Source organism: Loxodonta africana, chromosome 7 (assembly GCF_030014295.1).
Source record: "Loxodonta africana isolate mLoxAfr1 chromosome 7, mLoxAfr1.hap2, whole genome shotgun sequence".
NCBI classification, from domain to species: domain Eukaryota; kingdom Metazoa; phylum Chordata; class Mammalia; order Proboscidea; family Elephantidae; genus Loxodonta; species Loxodonta africana.
In genome coordinates this window covers 35151953-35174209 of record NC_087348.1, presented here as the reverse complement: position 1 = coordinate 35174209, position 22257 = coordinate 35151953, and the positions used below count along the sequence as shown (strand labels likewise).

General features: G+C 46.2%; 1 protein-coding gene and 2 long non-coding RNA genes across 7 annotated transcripts in view; 2 read left to right on the top strand and 1 right to left on the bottom strand.

Annotated features, from left to right (window-relative positions):
• Window positions 1-13206: 13206 nt before the first annotated feature.
• The window catches only part of PTPRJ (protein tyrosine phosphatase receptor type J), a 197836-nt gene continuing 188785 nt past the window's right edge, over window positions 13207-22257 (top strand). For 4 of the 5 annotated variants that reach the window (XM_064288123.1, XM_064288124.1, XM_064288119.1 and 1 more), the window contains exon 1: window positions 13306-13645. In XM_064288123.1, the coding sequence (XP_064144193.1) occupies window positions 13406-13645 (240 nt within the window). In that variant the 5' untranslated portion in view covers window positions 13306-13405. The other variant, XM_064288125.1, reaches the window with a different exon arrangement.
• On the bottom strand, window positions 15234-18801 carry LOC135231688 (uncharacterized). The gene is made up of 2 exons (XR_010322435.1): window positions 15478-18801; window positions 15234-15341 (listed from the first exon to the last, which is right to left on the bottom strand). It is a non-coding gene; the product is annotated as an uncharacterized LOC135231688 (long non-coding RNA).
• Window positions 18898-22257, top strand: part of LOC135231687 (uncharacterized) — a 39162-nt gene continuing 35802 nt past the window's right edge. Inside the window, exon 1 of the long non-coding RNA XR_010322434.1 lies at window positions 18898-22257. This exon is cut by the window's right edge and continues 25101 nt beyond it. This is a non-coding gene — a long non-coding RNA (uncharacterized LOC135231687).

Sequence of the window (22257 nt, the reverse complement as noted above, 5' to 3'; positions counted from 1 at the left end):
ACAGGAATCCTCAAATTATTGTTTTCTGTTAATAAATTGCCTTTGTGTAAAACAATTACAATTATTTTCTTAGGATAAATTATAAGCAGTGAATTTTCTGGGGTGAAGGGGATGTCTTTATTGTTATTATTATTGGCTTTTAATACATATTGCCAAACTGTTTCTAGAGAGACTGAGTGACTTCTGTTTCCACCAATAATGTGTGAGGCTCCTGCGCCCCACACCACCATGGCCTAAGAGCCAGCTCCAGACCATCTTGGAAGGGGGAGTGTCTTAACAGTATAACCCTTATCTGTTCCCTGCTCACCCGCCCCCTTCTTCTGGGTTCTTTTCTTGGCCGTACACACCCTGCCTTTCAACATCAGCTTCTGGCCTTTCAATCTGGCAGCCTTTCTCTGCCTCATTGACCCCAGCTTCCTTCCTGGCTCTGGGCATGCCTTTGATTTTGAGGTTCCCTGCAGACATTCCCTCCACCTACCGTGGTCCCCTGCAGTGTACCCTCACAGGACCAGCCACCACTCTTTGGCATGAGGCAGGCAGGAGTCTGGGGCTCCATGGCTGAAGGAAGGTTTTATCCTTCCTTTGCTTAGTTGTCCAATTTTATCAGTATTCTCTGGAATCCATTAAGGGATCTTTCTTTGCATGCGGCCTTGCCATAGTGGGAATTGAATCTCAGCACTTGGCCTAAGTGCACGCTCCCCTTCCAGGGTGTCAGGGATGCCCCTGGGTTTCCAAGGATTAGTGCAGGATGAGCAGCCTTGGTTTTGGATGCGGCCTTGGAAACAGTGGGTTCGATCGGTGGTTCTACAGAAAGAGCCTTCTGTTCCAAGAGCCTTCAGGCCTGAGCCCTGTGTGACTACAGTAGACAACTTTTGTGTGTATGTTTGTGTGTGTGGGATGTCTGCCCAGCTCATTGCCACCCTTGTCTCTGAAACTTCCCCAGAGGGAGTAATCTTTGGTAGCCATTTTTACACAATATGCTCTTGTCCCCTCAACCCTATTTTAATTGGAACAGGGGTGGACATGGGATCCAAGCTGGGCCAATCTGATTTCCTCTGGGAATTGGGATTTGAAATGGACCACGAGTCTCCGTAAGAGACTGAAATGGAGGAGAGGAAAACTGGAGAGATGTGCACAGAGACACAGTGGACGAAGGCCTGTAAGAGCGAAGCAAGAAGCAGATTTGAAGGGCATGTGAGACACAACTGGCCTGGGCTCCTGATGGCTTTCCAGTTCTTCATGCCAGGCCTAGGGAACGCCCCTCTGCATTCCACCTCTGGGGGTCTATGAGACACCCCAATGTTCTCAAAATAAAGCCCTGCTTTTTTGCTTAAGCTACCTCTGTAAGCTGCATGGAAGGAAACGCAAATCTTTCCTAAGATTATAAAAAGGCTAAATGTCAGTCTTTCTGAGCCTCCATTTCCCCCTGGTGGTATAGTGGTTAAGAGCTTGGCTGCTAATCAAAAGGTCAGCAGTTCGAATCTACCAGGCGCTCTTTGGAAACCCCATGGGGCAGCTCTACTCTGCCCTGCAGGGTTGGAATTGACTCAATAGCAATGTTTTTTTTTTAAGGTGGGCGTAGCAACAGTACCCATTTCCCAGGGTTGTGGAGAAGGTCAAGTGCATTAATGTTCGTAGGGCCATAGGATGGCGCCCATTCTGATTCATCAGAGCCTATCACTGACAGGTTGAGAATATTTTGAGTATCAACCCCAGGGCCAGATTATCCAATAGGTAAGGTAAGTATAGTGCTTACCTTGCTTACCAGATCATCTGTAGTGAACAATTTCACATTTTTTCACCACGTCGAGGATTCTGCTTCTAGGCAGAGCTGGCATCTGTCTCTCTCCCAACCCCACAGCAGCTGCCTACAGAATCAAAGCCTCTTTTCAAATTTACAATCTCTGACAGGATGGATGACCCAGTAAGCAAGGTAAGAATGGGCTTACTTGTGTTTACTTACTAATCTGTAGTGAACAATTCCACATGAGTTTCACCACATCTTTGGTAAAAAAAAAAAAAGCAAAAAACAAAATGGAAATTGTTCACTACAGATTAGTAAGTTAGCACAAGTAAGCCCATGCTTACCTTGCTTACGGGTAATCCTCCCTAACCACCCCTGGTGATATGTGAAAGAATGTTGTAAACTTTAAAATGGTTTATGGTTGTGTGTGGTATGTTTCTCCACGGCCTTAGACAAGTCATTATCCTTTTTTGGGCCTTAGTTTATTCATCTGTAAAATACAGGGTTTGAATGCATGACCTCTAAACTCTTTTCCAGCTCTGACAGTTGCAGATTGAATTGGCTGCCCAACATCTGGGTGTGGTCCAGGCAAGCATACCTACCTCTGGTTGGTGCCACTGGGGCAGGAGGCCAGGAGCCAGGGATTCTACCAGATAACAATGCCAGGTTGATTTAGGGAGTTAGGATCTTGTCCCTGGCTGCTATGTCCTGTTTAGGTTTATGGTTCTGGTATGTGAATTCTTGCTCCAGACATATCACTGATTTTGTTTTTGTATTTAGATATAGAAAAAAGTCTGCCATGTTTCTGGATGGTTAGGAGCCTCCAGGTTGTCAGTGGGAGCCAGAGTGAGGCAAGCCTAGCTTTGCCAGAAAGCTAAGGCCCTGGGGACACCTGCTGTAAGCCTCATCTACCCTCTCTGCTTAGAACAATGGTCAAGTCAGAACCAGGACCCAGATCAGCCCAGCCCAGTTTGCTATCCCAGGGCCCAGAGACACATGACAAAATGCCTCATGCTCTGTTTGTCTTTGGTAACTGCAAACTTCAAGGCTTGGTTAAATCAAGCATATTTACATTTGGTTTGGTTTTTAGTTTGCGATACCACCAGCAAGTCCCTCTACCTCTCTAATGCTCAATTTCTTCATCGACTTCTTCATTTATGAAATGAGCAGTTTAGACTGGACGGTCTCCAAGGTTCTTTTTCATGTGTTCTTTTTACTGTCTTCAGAATAGTAAACCCTGAGAGTAACAACGGCATCTTTCAGTAGAGGGGATGCAAGGCTAGACAAAAAAACGCCCAATGAAAATGTCAACAACAGAGGGAAATGACAGCAGCAGATGAAGCAAAATCGAGAGGGGTGAGGAATTTGTCTGTATGTCCTTGTCTTGAAATCGTTCACTTACTGTGTGCATGCAGGGAATTCAGGAACGTCTGTGTAATGCTGCCCTTGACAACAGGCTGCATGTTAAAGGACCATGTGGGAGACTGCTCAGGGTAGAGAAGAACTTCTGCAGAGCAACATCCTTAGGCTAGAGATGCTTGTCTTGGGAAGCGGATTGGCTGGCTAGTGGTTGATAGAACTTTTGGCTTCAGAGAAATCAGCGGCTGCCTCATGCTTCTGCCTTCTGTATCTTTCAGCAAGTTACTTAAAACTCAGTGTGCTTTAATTTTCTTATCCACAAAGTGGGGGTCATGACAGTGCCTGTGTCATAGGGTTGTGGTGAGGATTAACCCAAACCCATTGCTGTCGAGTCAGTTCCAACTCGTAGTGGTCCTGTGGGACAGAATGGAACTGCCCCACAGGGCTTCCAAGGCTGTGATCTTTATGGAAGCAGACTGCTACATCTTTCTCCCACAGAGAGGCTGGTGGATTCAAACCACTGACCTTTTGGTTAGCAGCTGGACACTTAGCCACTGCACCACCAAGTCTCCTTTGTGGTGAGAATTAAATGAGATAAATTGTATAAAATAGCTTGAATAGATCCTAATTCATAGTTAGCTGCCAAAATGGCAGTAGGTATTATTTCTTAGGATTTTATGTCTCCCTATCTTGAATTATAGTTTCCAAGCAAGTAAAAAAAAACTCTTTAAGGTATTCTGCTTATACGTGGTAAATATAGAGATGGCTGTCATATTGACTCCGACTCATGATGACCTTGTGTATAACAGAACGAAATGTTGCCTGGTCCTGCATCTTCCTCACAATTGCCGGCATATTTGAGTCCATCATTGTGGCTATTGTGCCAGTCCCTCTCACCCAGGGCCACCCTGGCTCTCCTTGACCTTCTGCTTCAGCATACACGATGTGCTCCTCTAGCAATTGATCCCTCCTGATGACGTATCCAAAGCAAGCGAGTTAGACAAGGTCCTGTTGTGATCCATAAGGTTCTCATTGGATAATTTTCAGAGGTAGATCACCAGGCTTTTCTTCCTAGTCTCTTAGTCTGGAAGCTTCACTGAAACCTGTCCACCATGGGTGACACGGCAGTTGAAGCCTTTTCTAATTATTTCTGCTTCATACAATATATATATATACACATTTATGTATATATTTATATATGGCCCACAGACTCAGAACAAACTTCAGGGTATTTTCTCAAAGTATGATTGGAGGATGCTACCTTCATCTGAATCACCTGTGTACTTCTTAGTGCAGATTCCTGAGATCTACCCTGGCTTCCAATTGTGAGTCCCTGGGGGGCCCGGGAATAAGCATGTTAACCAGCTCCGCTGATACAGGCTGAGAGCCAGGCCATTTACCAGGTCGTTACCCGGCCACCCAATAGACTATTCTAGTGCTTCTCAAACTTTAATGTGTCTACGAATCTAATGAGGTTTTGTTAATACACAGATTCTGATTCAGTAGGCCTGAGGGTGGGACCAGGAGTTCTGCTTTTCTAACAAGCTCCCAGGTGATGTCTGAAATGCTGGTCTGGGGATCACACTTTCCATAGCAAGACTTTAGAGACTTTCCAGTCGTGGTGGTCATTAGTGCTGTTCACCTGACTTTTCTAGCTCTGCTTTCTGGACACATGGTAGGATTGTACTTCCCGGCCCCCTTGTAGTTGGGTGGGGCCACCTGACCAGCTCTGGCTAAGGAGCTGAGAGCAGAAGAGTTGAACGTCACTTCTAAGACAGAGCATTTCATTGCTACCGCAAGACCTTCCAAAGTTCTCTTTTCCTTTGCCACAGCAACTGGTAATGTTTCAGATAGTGGCTGCTCCAGCAGATTGGTCTTGGAGTGAGGAATTCATGGGGCACAGCCCCCAGCTGACCAGGGGACTGCGTCATGGTGGACATATTGTGAGAACAAGACATACATGTTTGTTGTTTTAAGTCATTGAGATTTCGGTGGGCTGTTTCTTTCTGTAGTATAACCTAGCCTACTCTGAATGATACACTAATCTAATCCCCATTTTACAAAAGAAGAAGCCAAGTTCAGAGAGGAGTGACTTTCCTGTGCTTTGACAATTGGCTAATGAAGTTGTAGAGCTCTGACTCCCAATCTTTTCTTTCAATCAATTACTGTGCCTTTACCACTTGGGTCTCCTGGAGTATATGCCAGGTACATCTCGTGCGTCATTTCCTTTCATCATCCCCACAATTTAAGGTCAAGAAATTATCATCCCATTCTTTATGTGAGGAAATGGAGGCCAAAAGTGTGCAGCAAGTACATAGGATTTGAACCTAAAACCATCTGCTCCAAAACACCTACTCTTCCTAACCCATCACCCTACCTCACATGTGCCAAAAGATATTTTAATAACAGCAAACACTTACATAGTATTTACTATATCCCAAACAGTGTTTGAAATGTTTTTACTAGTTCATTGCTTATAACACACTCCCGAGGCAGATATTATCATCATCAACATACCTATGCAATAGAAATTACCATCATGAGTATCCTCATTTATAGATGAGTCTATTGAGGCACAGAGAAGTTAAGTAACTTGTCAATGGCCACAAAGCTAATAAGTGGCAGAACCAAGATTTGAACCCAGGAAGCTGACACCAGAGTCCATGCTTATACCTACCACACAATATTGCTATAAGCAAAGCTCTATCAAATATACATGCACCCAAGTGTGAATATCGTTTACATAAAACCTGTTGCCTCTGAGTCGATTCTGACTCCTAACAACCCTATAGGACAGAAAAGAACAGCCCTGTAGGGTTTCTAAGTCTGTAATATTTATGGAAGCAGACTGCCACATCTTTCTTCCAGGGAGCGACTGGTGGGTTCAAACTGGTGACCTTTTGGTTAGCAGCCAAGCGCTTAACCGCTGCACCACCAAGGCTTCTCATCATTTATATAAACCCAAACTAAATTCACTGCCTTTGAGTCAATTCTGATTCCTAGTGACACTATAGCATTTCCAAGGCTGTAAATCTCTATAGAAGCAAACTGCCACATCTCTCTACTGAGGAACTCCAGGTGCTTTTGAACTACCAAACTTTCAGTTGGCAGTCCAGCATTTTAACCACTGTGTCACTAGGACTCCATCATCATTTATGTAAACAAACAAACAAAAAAAGCCGTTGCTGCTGAGTCGAACCCAACGCACAGCGACCATAAAGGACGGAGAAGAACTGCCTAATAGGGTTTTTCCAGAGAGTGGCTGGTGAGCCATCAACCTTTTGGTTAGCCATCCAGCACTTTAACCAATGCACCACCAGTGCTCCTTCATCATTTACATACGTAATTTAAATGTATTACCACATATATGAGGAATCCTGGTGGCATAATGGTTAAGCCCTCGGCTGCCAACCAAAAGTCAGTGGTTCAAGCCCACCAGCTGCTCTGTGGGAGAAGGATGTGGCCATCTGCTTCCATAAAGATTACTGCCTTGGAAACCCTATGGGGCAGTTCTACTCTGTCCTATAGGATCAGTATGAGTCAGAATTGACTCAAAGGCAGTGGGTACCATATCTATATCTATATCTATATCTATATCTATATCTATATCTATATCTATATCTATATCTATATCTATATCTATATCTATATCTATATCTATATCTATATCTATATCTATATCTATATCTATATCTATATCTATATCTATATCTATATCTATATCTATATCTATATCTATATCTATATCTATATCCATCCATCCATCCATCCATCCATCCATCCAACCACCCACCCACCCACCTACCCACTTACCTACCTATCTATCTATCATCTATCTCTGTATCTCTGCATCTGTGTATCTCTCTACCTACCTACCTATCTATCTATCTATCTATCTATCTATCTATCTATCTATCTATCTATCTATCTATCTATCTATCTATCTATCTATCTATCTATCATCTATCTATCTATCTATCATCTGCTTCTTTAGATTGCAGGGTACTTCATTCCCTGCCGGTGAGATTCCTCACGACACAATTGTTAAGTTGATTTCTTACCCTAACTGCAGGGACCCACGTGTTCTAAAATTCAGCACAATATGATGAAGAAAAAAATCTTTTTCAACCAGAGAAAAAAAAGAACATTTCTTTTCAAACCTGAAAAAAACTAATTTATTTTTAACAAGCCTGGAAGCACTCGCTGCCCAGAAGCCCTGGGACTCTAGGTCTCACGCTCCCTCTTCTCGTCTTTAAACTTTTCAGCCCTTTCTTTGTTTGAGGTGATGTTTCTGCTGCAGCCTTCACTGCCTCCTACCCCCTGCCTGCCTGCTCAGGCACTAGTCTAGGTACTTCATATCCATTCTTTCTATTCCTGACAAGCACCTTGTAGAATAGGTAAAAAAAAAAAAAGAATAGGTATCATTGTGAATATTTTACAGTCACTGAATTGTAATGCGATGATTGTTGAAATGGTAAATGTTTTATTACCTGTGCATTTACTACAATTAAAAAGTCTTAGAACAAAAAAATTTTTTTTTTAATTTTTGTGCAGAGGGCTATTCTCAAGTCCTGGACAAAAGCTGCTTGTACCCTAGGCCCCGAGTCTCCTTGTTACATCTTCCACCGCGCCCTCCCCCGTGTCGCAGGTACCCTAAGACCTGGGCTCAGTGAGGGCTTGACTCAGGACCTAAAAGTGCTGGAGGTGCAATGGAAGCACAGAAGCCAGTGGGGTCATCATTACAGGTGCCTCTTCTTGGGGAAAGGGTGGGGTCCCCTGACAGCACCGGCTCCTTTTCTGTTCTCCCCAGACCCTGAGATGGCTACTACAGGCTTTCTTTTCTTCACTGAAAATCTGTCACATGCAACTGTCTCTTTAGAAGTCAAACATTGCCTTCTATCTCAACATGCACACACACACATATGAGAGAGAAAATAATTAGGAAAATGCTTAATGTTGCAAATGCCTAAAGTCAGAAACAGAAAAGGCATTGCCAAGGTGCTCCAGAGCACAGTGCCTGGGCAGGTGATTAAGGCACAGCTTAGAGAGGAACCGAGGTCTGGGGGCAAACATGGAGTTCTAACCACAGCACCGTCATTAGTGCACAGGAAACGTCTTGTTACTATTATAGGGATGAACTGCTCCTTTTTTTTTTTTTTTAAAGAACTTTCGAAAGTCTTCCTCTCTATTCTGATTCAATTCAAGGCTGTGAGGCACGAAGGTCTCAGGGCAGCCATGCCTGCAACATTAGCTAATCAAACTCCCAAGAAACATTCCATTCCGGTTAGGAGGGCTTTGGAGAATGGTTTGTTCATGGTGCCTTTTAAAATAAACTGAGGGTTGCCAGGCTGAATGGAACTCCTGCAGGGCTGGTGACCTGGTTCCAGGCTGGTGCCCAGCAGGCCTGCCTCCTGGTGGGATGGTGGACGTGTCTTTAGACATGGTTGCCTTGCCTGATCCCCATTCTTGAGGATGAGATAGAAAGTCTTGTGCCCTCTGTCTCTTTCCACTTTAAAAATTGGGGAAACTGAGGTCTAAGAGAGTGATAAGAAATGTAATTGTAACAGCCAACACATAGAGGCACTGCTTTTAGCACTTTATGTTAACTTATCTACAATATGGAAAGGAATGAGCCCTGGTGGTGTAATGGTTAAACGCTCAGCTGCTAAAGGAAAGGTTTGCAGTTCAAACCCACCCAGTGGCTCTGTAGGAGAAAGACTTGGCGATCTGCTCCGGTAAACATTATGGCCTAGAAAAACCTATGGAGCAGCTCTACTCTCTTACATGGGATCACTCTGAGTTGAAATCAACTCAAGGGCACCTAACAACAACAACACCCACGATATCAAGGGAGAGGAGCAGCATGGCATAGCGGCAAGATAGATATGGGTTTAGATCCTGTTTTTGCCTCTGTAAAGCTGTGTGACCTTGTGTAAGTAATTTAGCCTCTCCGAGACTCAGTTTCCTTGTTTGTAAAAAATTAAAAAAAATTTTTTTTTGTTCTAAGACTTTTTAATTGTAGTAAATGCACAGGTAATAAAACATTTACCATTTCAACAATCATCGCATTACAATTCAGTGACTGTAAAATATTCACAATGATACCTATTCTTTTTTTTTTTTTTTTTTTTTACCTATTCTACAAGGTGCTTGTCAGGAATAGAAAGAATGGATATGAAGTACCTAGACTAGTGCCTGACAATACCAAACCAAACCCATTGCCGTCAAGTCGATTCTGACTCTTAGCGATCCTATAGGACAGGGAAGAACTGCCCCGTATGGTTTCCAAGAAGCAGCTGGTGGATTTGAATTGCTGACCTCTTGATTACCAGCTGAATGCTTAACCACTGGGCCACCAGTGCTCCAATTAGTAAACACTTGATAAATGGAACTTATCATTATTAGGGGCATGATCAGGCCAGTCACAGGATAAACAGTGCTTCTGAATCCAGCAAGAATTACCTGATGTGCTTCTTAAAACACAGGTTCCCAGGCTGCACCGTCTACAGTCTAAGGCAAGCATGAGAATCTGTTTTATAATAAGCCCCAGTGATTCCTATCAGGCAATTTGGAAAGAACCCAGGAGCCCTCCACTCTGAACTCTTGGTATGGCCCTTTGGTCCTTTATGGATCTGGCTCCGTATTCAGTGAAGCTTTAGCCTTGGCTTGAAGGTGGACATGATGAAAAGGTCAAACATCATTGGGCATTATTAAGGAGAATGTGTCCTGAGCTTTGCATGGTAGATGCATTCCTAAAAAGCTGCTTACGAATGGAATTTGGTGTGTGTGTGTGTGTGTGTGTGTGTGAGAGAGAGAGAGAGAGAGATAGAAAGAGAGAGAGAGAATAGGCATAAATCTAATACCCTAGTTTGCTGTTCAAAGGAATGCATTCAATTTAATTAAATAAGTATCATTTGAGTGCCTGTTACGTGCTACGGATACAACGATAAACAGGGTGCAGGCCCCATTTTCAAGGGGCTTCCATTAGGAAGATGGACAAGTAAACAGGCAATTACAACACTGTTGATAAGGTTGAGCAAAGGGAGCCCTGGGCACATGGCGGAGTGGGCAGAGTACATCCAACTCTGGCTGGGTCATCTGGGAAGAAGTTCTGGGGCAGTGACATCTAGGGAAGAGACCTACACACTGGGATCTAGTCCCTATTCCTTTTGTGAAGTGAATGCTCCTCTCCTAATTTATGCTTGTGGAAAAATGAACATTTACTCATGGTGCTCCGGGTGCACTTACACAGCCATATCAAACTCAAACCAAACCCACTGCCGTTGAGTTGGTTCTGACCTACATTGACCCTACAGGATAGAGTAGAACTGCCTCATAGGATTTCCAAGCGTGTAATCTTTATGGAAGCAAACTGCCACATCTTTCTCTGACAGAGTGGCTGGTGGGTTCAAACTGCTTGGTTAGCAGCTGAGAGCTTAACCATTGCACCACCAGGGCTCCTACACAGCCATGCATCTGCACAGATATTTGAGTTCCTGCTCTGAGGAAGGCACTGAGTGAGGTGTTACAGGGCAATAAGATGAGGCAGGCCCAACCCTTGCCCTCAGGGAGTTTACACCACACCTACTTGGGATTAACTTCATTCCTCATATAGTTCATTAATCCAGTGTGATTGTTTATGACTTCACAGGTAGTTTATTCAGGTTTTAACTCCCTTTACTGAAAAGACTGTTTATTCTGTTTCATCACTGTGCAGCGGGGAAAGTTGGTTCCAACCACCACTTTGTGCGGGCACGTGTTTCATCCAGGAGAAAACCGACAGGCACGCAGGAGTTCACAGAGTCGTTTGCAGACCAAAACCACGAAGCTGCAGAGGCCTGGGTGGGCCTCTAGGATCAGCTGAGTCTGCGAGGACCTGGGACACCCCACAGATCTGGGAGCACCTGAGGCAAGCCACCCATGTCTTCTCACCAGGCATCATGGACAGCAACATCTTTCAAACTACCTGTCTGTGCCCTGAGATGGAGGGGGAAGGCTGGGAGCAGCAGAGTGTGTAGGGTGGCAAGGTATGTAAGTCAGTAGGTGAGGTCCCCTTACCTTCTTTGCTTGTCTGTGTGTGCAGTGGGGTGGGAGCCCTGAAGACATTTTAAATAAAGATATAGTTCCCATCTTGTAGATTGGGAACCTGTTGCCCAAAGGGATGCCTGGAGGCAGTATTGGACATCTGGTGGTTTCCACACTAGTGCACGAAGAATGCAGGTGGACCCCTGAGTGGTATAAACATTAAGCGCTTGACTGTTAGCCTAAATGTTGGCGGTTTGAACCCACCCACCAATGCTCGATGCTTCAGAAGAAAGGCCTGGCAATTTGCTTTTGAAAGTTCTCGACCTTGAAAACCCTATGGAGCGTACTTCTACTCTGAACACGTGGTCGGAATTGACTCCACAATTGGAGTTTTGGTTTGTACATAATGTCCTGCCCAAACTCCTTGTTCTGGCCTTCAAAGTCTCCCCCAAATATGTTTTGTTGTTGTTAGGTGTCCTTGAGTCACTTCTGACTAATAGTGATCCTATGTACATCAGATCCTATGTACATAAGAAACACTGCCTGGTCCTGCACCATCCTCACAATTGTTGTTATGCTTGAGCCCACTGTTGTAGCCCCTATAACAATCCATCTCGTTGAGGGTCTTCCTCTTTTATGCTGACCTTCTACTTTACCAAATATGATGTCCTTCTCCAGGGACTGATCCCTCCTGATAACATATGCAAAGTATGTAAGACGTAGTTTCACCATCCTTGCTTCTAAGGAGCATTCTGGTTGTACTTCTTTCAAGACAGATTTGTTCGTTCTTTTGACAGTCCATGGTATATTCAATATTCTTCGCCAACACCACAATTCAAAGGCAATTCTTCTTTGGTCTTCCTTACTTATTGTCCAGCTTTCACACGCGTATGAGGCAACTGAAAATACCATGGCTTGGGTCAGGTGTACCTTAGCCCTAGTCCTCAAAGTGACATCTTTGCTTTTTTAACACTTGAAAGAGGTCCCCCAAATATAAGGTCCCAAATTTCCTATCAAGAAGGCCCAGCCTGAAGCATTCACCTTCTAGCGTTTGGCAAGTGGCTCCCACTTCCTGAGATGCTGCTCTCCTCTGCCTGGTGAAATCTAACCCATCTTTCACAGCCCAGCTCCGATGTCACCTCTCCCTCTGGTTGGAATTAACCTCTCCCTCCTCACCACTCCTTGGTTTGGCTCTTTTTCTCATTCCTTCTCCTTGGGCAAGTCACTTGGCCTCCCAGACCTTCAGTTCCTTCCTTTGTGCGAGGGCATGGTAGCGATCTCTCCCAGTAATCATTAACCCCTTTTAGGCCATGGATCCCTTTGATAACGTGATGCATGCTCTCCCAATCGCTAACGGTTATTGAGGTGCACTATGTGGCAGGCTTTACACCCATTATCTCTTTTAATCCTCAGCTAAGTCCTTCTAGACAGGTACTAGTATTATCTTCATTTCACAGATGAAGGAAGGAAGGCTCAGGGAGCTGAAATGCCCCTCCCAAGGCCAAACAGCTAGTACTACCAGCAGAGCCAGGTTTCCCATATGCCAGAGCTGGGGTCCTGACATCACTGGACCTGCTCCAGTGCCGGTCACTGCCTCCCTTGCCTGGGCACAGGGCTAGGAAGGACACAACACACAGCATGCTGCCTCCAACTTCGGGGATCACGCACCCACAAGCCCACCCACAGGCCAGGTCGAGAACCCCTTGGCCGGCTTGCCGTCTGGACGGGGGCCCAGTTGTGCCCTCGGCAGGGGTCTCGGTCACCATCTGGTGACCCAAACTGGGGGCCGTGGAGCGGGGCCGAGGCTCGGGGCGCCTACAGGGGTGCGGGCTCGTGCCCCAAGAGCAGAGGAGCCGCGTCCCGGGTCCCAAATCCCAGGAATGTGGGAGGGCTAGGCGAAGGGGCCGGGCAGGGCGGCGGGGACGCTTCCTCCGCCCGCCCGCCGAGGGGAGCCGCTGGCCCGCTGGGCGGGGGCGGGCGGCGAGGGGCCGCGGGCTCCGCTCGGCCAGGCCGCCGGGCGGAGGAAGCGATGAATATTCAGAGGGGGAGGGAGGGGGCCGAGCGCTGGCCGCGGCTCCCTGCAGCCTAAGCCGCATGACGCGCCGAGGAGGCAGCTGGAGCAGCCGGGGCCGCGGGAGCCGGGCTCGAGCCGCCGCGCGCGGAAGGTGGGCGCCGCTCGCTCCGCCCCGCGAAGCCCCTGAGCGCCCGGGGACTCGGCCCCCCCGCCGCCGCTGCCGCGCCGCGCTCCGCCGTGTGGCCGCTGCCGCCGCCGCTGCCATGTCCCCGGGGAAGCCCGGGGCGGGCGGAGCGGGGACGAGGCGCACGGGCTGGGGGAGGAGGAGGCGGAGGCGGCGGCTGGACGCAGCGACGACCACGGGGCCCGACTCGCGCGGCCCGGGCACGTTGCAGGGCGCGCGGGGCATGAAGCCGGCGGCGCGGGCGGCGCGGCCCCCTCGGCGCTCGCCCGGGCTGCGCTGGGCGCTGCCGCCGCTGCTGCTGCTGCTGCGCCTGGGCCAGGTGAGCTGCGGGGCCGGGGGTGGGAGGGCGGGCTGGCGTCCCTGCACCTGCCCGGGGAGCCCCTCCGGCTCGGGGGAGGGGGCGGTAGCGAGGGACCCGGGTCCTCGGCGTCCCTCTCCTGGCTGGGGCTCGCGGGGACCCTGGCCGGCCTTGCACGCCGGCGACCGAGCGCCTTTGCCTGCTGCCCAGTTCCAGTAGGGGGGCGGCGGAACGCGGGGTCGCGGGGTGCCTGTCGCCTCCCCGAGGAAACCCCCGCGCGGGCTAGCGCGCCACCAACCCGGCCCCCTCCAGGCCGCCCGTGGCCCGGCCCTTCCCGGAGCCGGTCACATCTGGCCGGCGCGGGCCCGGCGCGCCCGCCAGAGGCGGCCGGAGGGGGCGTGTTTGTCCAGGGCTAGGGACGCGAAGCGGGGCCGGCCAGGCCCGGCCGCCGCAGACCTCCGACCCGGCCTGCAGGGCCCGAGGGGCCGGGCCGAAGGGCGGCGGCGGCGGCGGCGGCCCGGGGGCGCCGGGAGAGGAGCGGGGCCTCCGGGAGGAAGACGTTGCTTCTGGGGAAAGTTCCCAGCCCGGGAAGAGATGGCCACTAGCAGGCGTTCATTCTTGCCGGGCGCGCCGTAGGGCTTCCTTCCCTGGGTGGTTACTTCGTGCTTTGGGGGCACCAACTGTCTCCCCACCCCTCTGTTTTCTAGCTTGACTTTTCTGATAATGCTGTGCGTGGCTTTTTGGCGAACAATCTTTCTGAAAGCATCGTTTCCCCTTCACGGCATTCCCATGGGGGTGGTGGTGAGGCAGGACAGCTGGGCGTGGGGGGTGTTCCCATTTCACAGATAGGGAACTGAGGGAGAGAAGTGAAAGAATGGCAGCGCCCTGCGGATGCCATAGGGGCTGAGCAAGCTGGTTTGTTCTCCCAGACTTCGGGGAGCCTGTGAGGGTTTCATACCTCAGGCAAACTGGCCTCCTGATGTCCCTGTTGCCCATTTTGCTGATGAAAATCTCGTTGTTTTATAGATACCAGCTCTAAGGAGATGATGTTTGAAACCCAGGAAGTGAGTTACTGGCTGAGGATGGAACCTGGTTTCAGGGAAAACTTTTCAAGCACAAATACAGGATTGTCTGGGAACAAAAACATCAGCGATGGAGGGAGCAATGCAGCCTAGCAGGCAGGGCCAGAAGGGCGCTGGGGCCTGGGGACTGTGGTAACCCTCAAAGGGTCACTCTGGGTGGCCTGTGTCTCCTTAGTTTTCCTAGCAGGCTTTGAGGTGCTCTCATGAGGGCCTGGAAGGTAGTGGATCTTCTGTGGAGAATACTGGAGGAAGTGTCAGCTCCAGGGCTAGGCATCACGGTTGGACTTGCTTTTCAGTCTCCTGCCAGCCTCGGTTAACAGCATCTGTAGAATGGGTGTAATACCACTGGTCTGATAGGGTTGTCTGAGGAGATTCCGCTGTGAAATGTCTGAAAGAACTTTGTAAATATGAAAGGATATCCAGATGGGATTATCATTAAGGTAACTGTTATGGGCTGTCTTCTCCCTGTCCCTGTGAGGAAATTCTGGCATCACAGTGGTTAAGAGCTTAGCTTCTCACCAAAAAGGTCGGCAGTATGAATCCACCAGCTACTCCTTGGAAACTCTATGTGGCAGTTCTTCTCAGTCCTGTAGGTTTGCTATGAGTTGGAATCGACTTGACAGCAACGGGTTAGCCTGCGAGATTAAAAAAAAAGAGAGAAAATTGCCTCAGTTGAAGATTTTTTTTATACCAGTGTTTATATTAATGAAATATTTCAGCTTTATTTTTCATTTTGTGTGTGTGTGTGTATGTATATATGCATATATGTACCTGTTCCTGTTGCCGTTGAGTGGATTCTGATGCAGTGACCCTATAGAACAGACTAGAACTGCCCCATGGGGTTTCCAAGGAGTGCCTGGTGGATTTGAACTGCTGACGTTTTGGTTAGCAGGCAAACTCTTAACCACTGTACCAGCAGAGCTTCTGTATATGCATATGTATATGTGTGTATATATATATTTTTTTCTTCTTCTTCTTTTTTCCCCTCAGACATGGTGATTGCTTGGTGTGCTTTGAATCAGCAAAAAGTTTCTTGGGTAAATTTATTTCTTGCCTAACCCTTCCTTGTATTACATTAACATGTTGCCACTCTGTACTTGTCCCATATTCAGATAGTTCCTTCCTCTAGAGTTTGTTTTTTAGAAACTCAAGAAGAGTCTCTTAAATTTCTCAGTTTTGGATATATTATAAAATAGGAAATCTAAAAGGCTTTCTGAAAAATCATCTTCCAAATTCACGTTTGGTACTTCTGTTTGATAATTGGCTATTTCAGGGAATCAGAGCATTGTTGAGTTCACCGTTCAAGGTAGTTGAAACCTCTCATTTCTTTAAATGAAGGTACTGCGGTCCAGAGAAGACAGTGATCAGGCTGAGGTTGTCTCATGAAATAGAGAGGAGCTGGCACCGGAACCTGGGTCTTCTGGCTATGTCTGGTATTTTCATGATGCTACAGTATTTGAAAACCTCATGTTTTCGTTTTGCTCTTACTTCTAACCATGGACATAGCGCTACCTCACTGTGTGTTTCCCAGAGCTGTAGCTGTAAATTGAGTTTCCTAAAATTGAATCCTAGTTGAGATATTCTTGAAGTTTGTGGGCTTAGGAAACTTGGCCTAAGGTATCTGACTACCTGCCTAGCACTTGATTGGCTTTGTAAGACTTGAATTGTGTGTGTGTGTGTGAAAATGGAATCAAACGTAGCAGGTTAAGAAAAATGGGCAAGTCATGGAAAAGACTCAGCTCTGCTTGGGCATTAATGAGGACGAGTGTGGATGCTGGAAAGCTGAGATCCTGGAAGCCTCAGTGCTTGGTAGGCCCAGAAAAGCAGTTTTTGAACCTGGCATCTCATTCTTCTCTACTACAGGAAGGACCTTCAGAGATGATTCCAACATGACTTGCTGGCTTGCTGGTAGTGGTGTCTGATTTCACCCATTCTTGTAGCATTTTGCATACTAGTGTTGGTTTGTGTGTGTGTTTTAGGCAATGTGACAAAGCATTTTTCTCCTGCCTCCCTTAAGAAATGTTGCCTTGACAGATTCCTTTAAGAAATCAGCTTGACAGTGAGCTTCTTTCAAATGAAAAACGAAGGAGAGCTGATGACTGATACCTGTTTTGTTGGCCTTGCTGGTGTTTCAGATGTGCCTTTTCTTTGTTTTCTTCTTTCCTAGTGAATAATAGCTGTTTGTGTTTATTATTTATCATAGCTAACCCTTAAACCTGGTTACCTACCTGCTTTATCCAGAGCACAAAAATATTTTGACTCCTTTTTAAACTGTGTGTTAAATTCTTATGCAGGTGCCTTTAAGGGCTTTTATTTTGCTGCAGAGCAACAATGAAAAAACCAACTGATCATATTTTGTTTGCAGGCAGTTTAAGAAAGCAGAGCAAATTGGTTTATGGTTAGACTGTGACTTTAAGCGAGCTTCAAGTTCAGCCCCAGGATAAAGATAACCACGGAATACCTAAGCTTTTCCTAAGCAGGGAGAACGCTGGCTCCCGAGAGTGAGCAATTTCGGTCAGCTAAGAGGTTATTTAGCTCCTAAAAGTAATTTTTGCCTGGGGTTGAGGCCGAGGCCAAGTTGCTGAATGACTGTAGCCCTGGGTTCCCGCAGCGCATCCTCAGTAATTACTTCTTAGTTCATCCACTTCTTGGCCAAGGGAATTATTTTAAGTGACCAAATGGCAGGGTAAGAGGCACTTTTCTGTGTATTTCCCTTCTAACATAATGGTGTGGATAATATTATAATTAATAGGTGACATTATATGTGGCAGGCACTGTGTCAAGGGCTTTAATGCATTATCTAATCTGATCATTTCAGAAATACTGAAAGGTAGGTGCTGTTCATATTGCAATTTTAGCATAGAGAAAACGGAGGCCCTGAACTCCCAAAGATTCATAACTAGCATGTGGCCAGCAGGCCTGATGCCTCCATTGACCCAGACCACTGTGTTGTAAGAAGTATTTTCTATGGAGTGTTTTCACAGCATGCAAGTAAGAGATGAGGCTGTGGATTTTTGTGGCAAGGGACTGACTTGTGGAGCTTGAACCCCAATAGAGCAGAGAGTCATTTTGGGTTCTCTGCATCCTAAACAAGGAGCCCTGGTGGTACAGTGGTCCAGCACTTGGCTGCTAACAGAAAGGCTGACGGTTGGAACCCACCAGCTGCTTTGTGGAAGGAAGATGGGAAACCCTATAGGGCAGTTCTGCTCTGTCCTGTAGGGTTGCTATGAGTCCGAATGGACTAGAGGGCAATGGGTCTTGGTTTGGCATCCAAAACCCTGCAGGATCTACTAGTATGGACAACCCAGGTATCCTCTTTCCTGCTCATGGTTCTTTGCGAGGCGGAGTTTATAAGGCAAGCCTGCCGTATTCGGAGAGAGAATGAGGTCTGCAGTGGAAAGATGCTTTCATTTATTAGCTGCATAAACTTGGGCAAGTCACTTAACCTCTGTGACTCCTCATTTCTTTATCTGGAAAATGTAACCAATACTTCCTGCTTCACTGGATGGTTGGGAGGATCAACTAAGATAGAAGAGGAACTGCTATGTCCAATATGAAGTACAAGTCAATTGCTAGCTGTGGCTGCTGCTGTTATTTGGGGGCGAAGAAGTGGTGTTTCAGTTATACATGGAGTGTTTTCCATGGTAGCGTACCCCTAAAGAGTGGTACAGAATAATCCTGGGGACATGCCAGATAAACTTAGTTGGAGTCACAAAATTTTTTTTTTTTTTTTAAGTGAAGAGTTATTTATTTTAGGGTATATTCATCAAAAAAACTCTAAGTTGTGTACCAAGCCCATGGTTCATATGTTGAATGAGGCTGAGTATGAATGTAGTGTCATGGTAAATAAATGGTTAGAGTTAATAAAAAATTGATCTATAGAACAAATCGAGTAAATCATTATATTAATGTGATGTTGTTACCAAAAATTGCAAAGGTGGTAAATTGCTTAATTTGGGAACTGAGTACAGGGCATAGAGCCCTGGGTGATACCAACCATTAATGTGCTCAGCTGTTAACCAAAAGGTTAGAGGATTGAGTCCACCCAGAGGCTCCTTGGAACAAAAAAGGTCTGACGATCTACTTCTGAAAAATCAGCCACTGAAAACCCTGTGGCATAGTTCCACTCTGACACACATGGGATCGCCATGAGTTGGAGTTGACAAGATGGGAGCTGGTGGCTTACAGGGGATGTAGGGTGGGCACTGAGCAGAGAGAGGCTTTGGTGGTGAACACGCAAGCAGCCTGGCTTCATGGATCATACAGGCCAGTGGAGGGAGAGACGTTACATGGATCATCCCAGATAACCATCACAGTTGTGATATAGGGTAGCAGTGTGACAGTCCTTGTGCTCCTTCAGAGAAAGGGCTGGCTCTGGATTAGCCAAAGGGGAGTGGCAATGAGAGGACCAGAGAAAGTCCCTCAGTGGAGAACCCTGGAAGTGGCAGGTCTCTCAGACCAAAGAAGTCCACAGCAATTTTGTCACCACCTCATATGGCTTTTCAGAGACTTTTCTGGTGACCCCTCAGAGGACAGGAGCTGTAGGAAATTTATTACTTCCTTATTAGCGATAGCTGTAGCCATCCTATTGTCTCAGAATTTCCATGCCATGTAAATACTGGGGTGAGGGGTGGTGGTAATGTGCCAGCAGATGGGGGGCATTTTGAAAGCTAAAGTGGTGTCAGCTCCCACAGAAGGGCTAATTTTAAACATGCAAATAATTTTCAGTTCCACTTTTCCTTCTTCCTGTTAGAGGGAAGCTGTACCCTGTTGCCATTTCGGAGGCTCAAGCAAACAATGTCGTTATTATGCCAGAAACGATCTACTTCTCCAGGGCAGGAACCGGGTGGTGTTTTTCTGGGGGCCTGTGCCAGGACCCGGCCCACTGTTATTTCATGGCTGCTGAGTAAATAAATGAGCGAATATTAAAAATTGGCCCTACTATGGAGTCCATAACATAGTGGGTCTAATCTTTCTTGGAGGTATAAGACCCTTACAGTGTATTTGTGAAAGGAAAGGGTCCTCTCCCCAAAGGAAATACACATATATACAATTTTGTATCCAATTTCAGAGACTCTTTGAAATAGTCTATGAAGCCCAGGTTAAAAAAATCTGGGTTTTAAAGCTGTGTATAAGGTTAGAGAAGTATCAAGAAAGTATCAGGTGAAAAGTATCAGTCCTTCTCTTCAAAGGTAACCACTGTGGGATTCAATCAGTGTCCTTCCAGGAAAAAAAAGAAAATTTCTATGTAATGTACAATGACATCTTTTTAAACGTTACATTGAAAGGACTGTCATATACACATAGGAGCCCTGGTGGTACAGTGGTTAAGTACTTAGCTGCTAACCAAAAGGTCAGCGGTTCGAACCTACCAGCTGCTCTTTGGGAGAAAGATGTGATAGTCAGCTTCCAATGTTACAACCTAGGAAACCCTATGGGGCAGTTCCACTATGTCCTGTAGGGTCGCTGGCAGTTGGAAGTGACTGGACGGCAACGGGTAATATACATATTGCTCTCTACAGCTTTTTCATTTTCTCAGTTACCTTGGAGATTGTTTCCTCTCTGTACCTATAGCTCTGACTCTTTTAAATAACTCTCTGGTATTCCGGTATGTGAATTGACCATAATTTATTTGCTGTCATAAATCTGCTACAGAGGATGCTTTTGGTGCCTGTTTCGTGGAACCTTCGCAAGAATATCCATAGGGTAAATTACTAGTCATGGGATTGCTGGTTTAGAGGGTACACGCATTGACATTTTGATAGCTACTGTTAAAAGTTGTCCCCCAGAAATGATGCTTCGATTTGTGCACACACCCGCAGATTTTCAGAGGGCCTGTTTCTCCCTGCCCTCTAAATTGAGGATTGTTACATTTTTAAGTTTCTGGCACTCCGAGAGGTGAAAAATTGTATCCTCTTGAGTGAGTTGAGCATCTTTTCCTAAATTTGGGCCATTTGTGTTTTTTCTTTTTTTGGGGGTTAACTCCAAGTTTGTTTCCTTTGTCCATTCAATAATAATAATAAAAAAAGATGTTTTCGTTATCGATTTGTACAAGCTCTTTGGAAACTAAGAAAATTAGTCCTTTGACTCTTATTTGTGTTACAAATATATTTTTTCCAACTATTTTAGATGCAGCTCTTATTCCTTAGAAGCTCAGAGATAAATTAGACCCTTGGGTGGTGTGTAGGTAGAGACTTGCACAGAGAGCCTTAAACCTGGAGCCAGACTGCTTGGTGGGAGTCATGGCTCCACCACCTGCTAGTTGTGTGACCTTGGGTAGGTGCCTTAACCTTCCTGATCCTTGGTGTTCACATCTCCGAAGTGCTCATAACCGTAATACCTCTCACAGAGGGTAGCTGGATAGGTCAAGTGAGAGAGATCACATTGCGTTGAAGTCCTTTGTTAATGGATGTAGAAATACAAGCACAACATTTTACAGAGTGTATTCCATTTACTCGAGAGTTAGATCTTAAAGTTAGGGCAAAAGGCTATAATTATGTGCTTAGCATTCATAGTTATGAATCATCTAAACTGCTACAAAATCTCTTAAATTGCCCACCATGGATTGTGTGTGTGTCCGTATGTATGTGTAGATATATACAGATAATCCCCGACTTACAACAGGGTTCCGTTCTGACAGTTCAGTCGGAAGTTGGTTCTGACATAGGGGAGTACCTCATTTTTTTTTTTTGGTTTTCATTTTTACTGCCTTTTATTATCAGTGTCTTTATAAATCATAGCAAGTGAACATCTGAGAATGATAACATCTGCAGATTACGAACTGCAACACTGTGTGTAGTACATAACACTAATGATAAGATGTACGAAGACAAAAAAAGGTCGTAAGTTTGGTTCGTTGTAACTTGAATACGTCATATGTCGGGGACCACCTGTATGTATGTATGTATGTATGTGTGTGTATATATATATATATATATACACACGTATGTATTAAAATGTGTAATGTGGGCTAGATAGTAGATCGGTATAGAGTTTTCTGATAGCACGATTTAAATTACGTCTTTTTTTAAACCAAGTGTGTGCAATTGAAATAATATAGGTTGTGTAGCCAGTATGGTCCTAGCCCTGAAGGAGCATGTGGGTATTGACGTCCTTTAAAAAGTGTGTCCTCTTTGGGTTGAGTTGAGCATTTCTCTTTATCTTGTGACCTGACCAGCTCTGGCTGTGACCACCTCCTATCTCTGGGTAATTTTCTGTGGGGCCAAGAGGAGTTATTTTTAAGCCTCCAACTGAAAGTTTAAAGACTTAATCCTTGGCTCTAATTGTGGGCAATGGGAGGCTGGGCAAGTCTGCGCTGACTGTGCCACCTATTTCCACAGCAGCAAGGTGACTCCACATGGTGAGAAGCTGAGAGGCCACTGCATTTTTGTGTTGCTGTATCATGGAAGTTCTTCCTCCCCCACTGAGAGTGGACCATGCTGGCGGTCCTGTTTCCCAGGCCAGAAGATGGAGGCCTGCTGGGAGATTGTTCTGGGTTTGGAGGGAGATTGCTGCCCAGTCCTTGGTGCACGGGCATTGGGGTGAGACAGA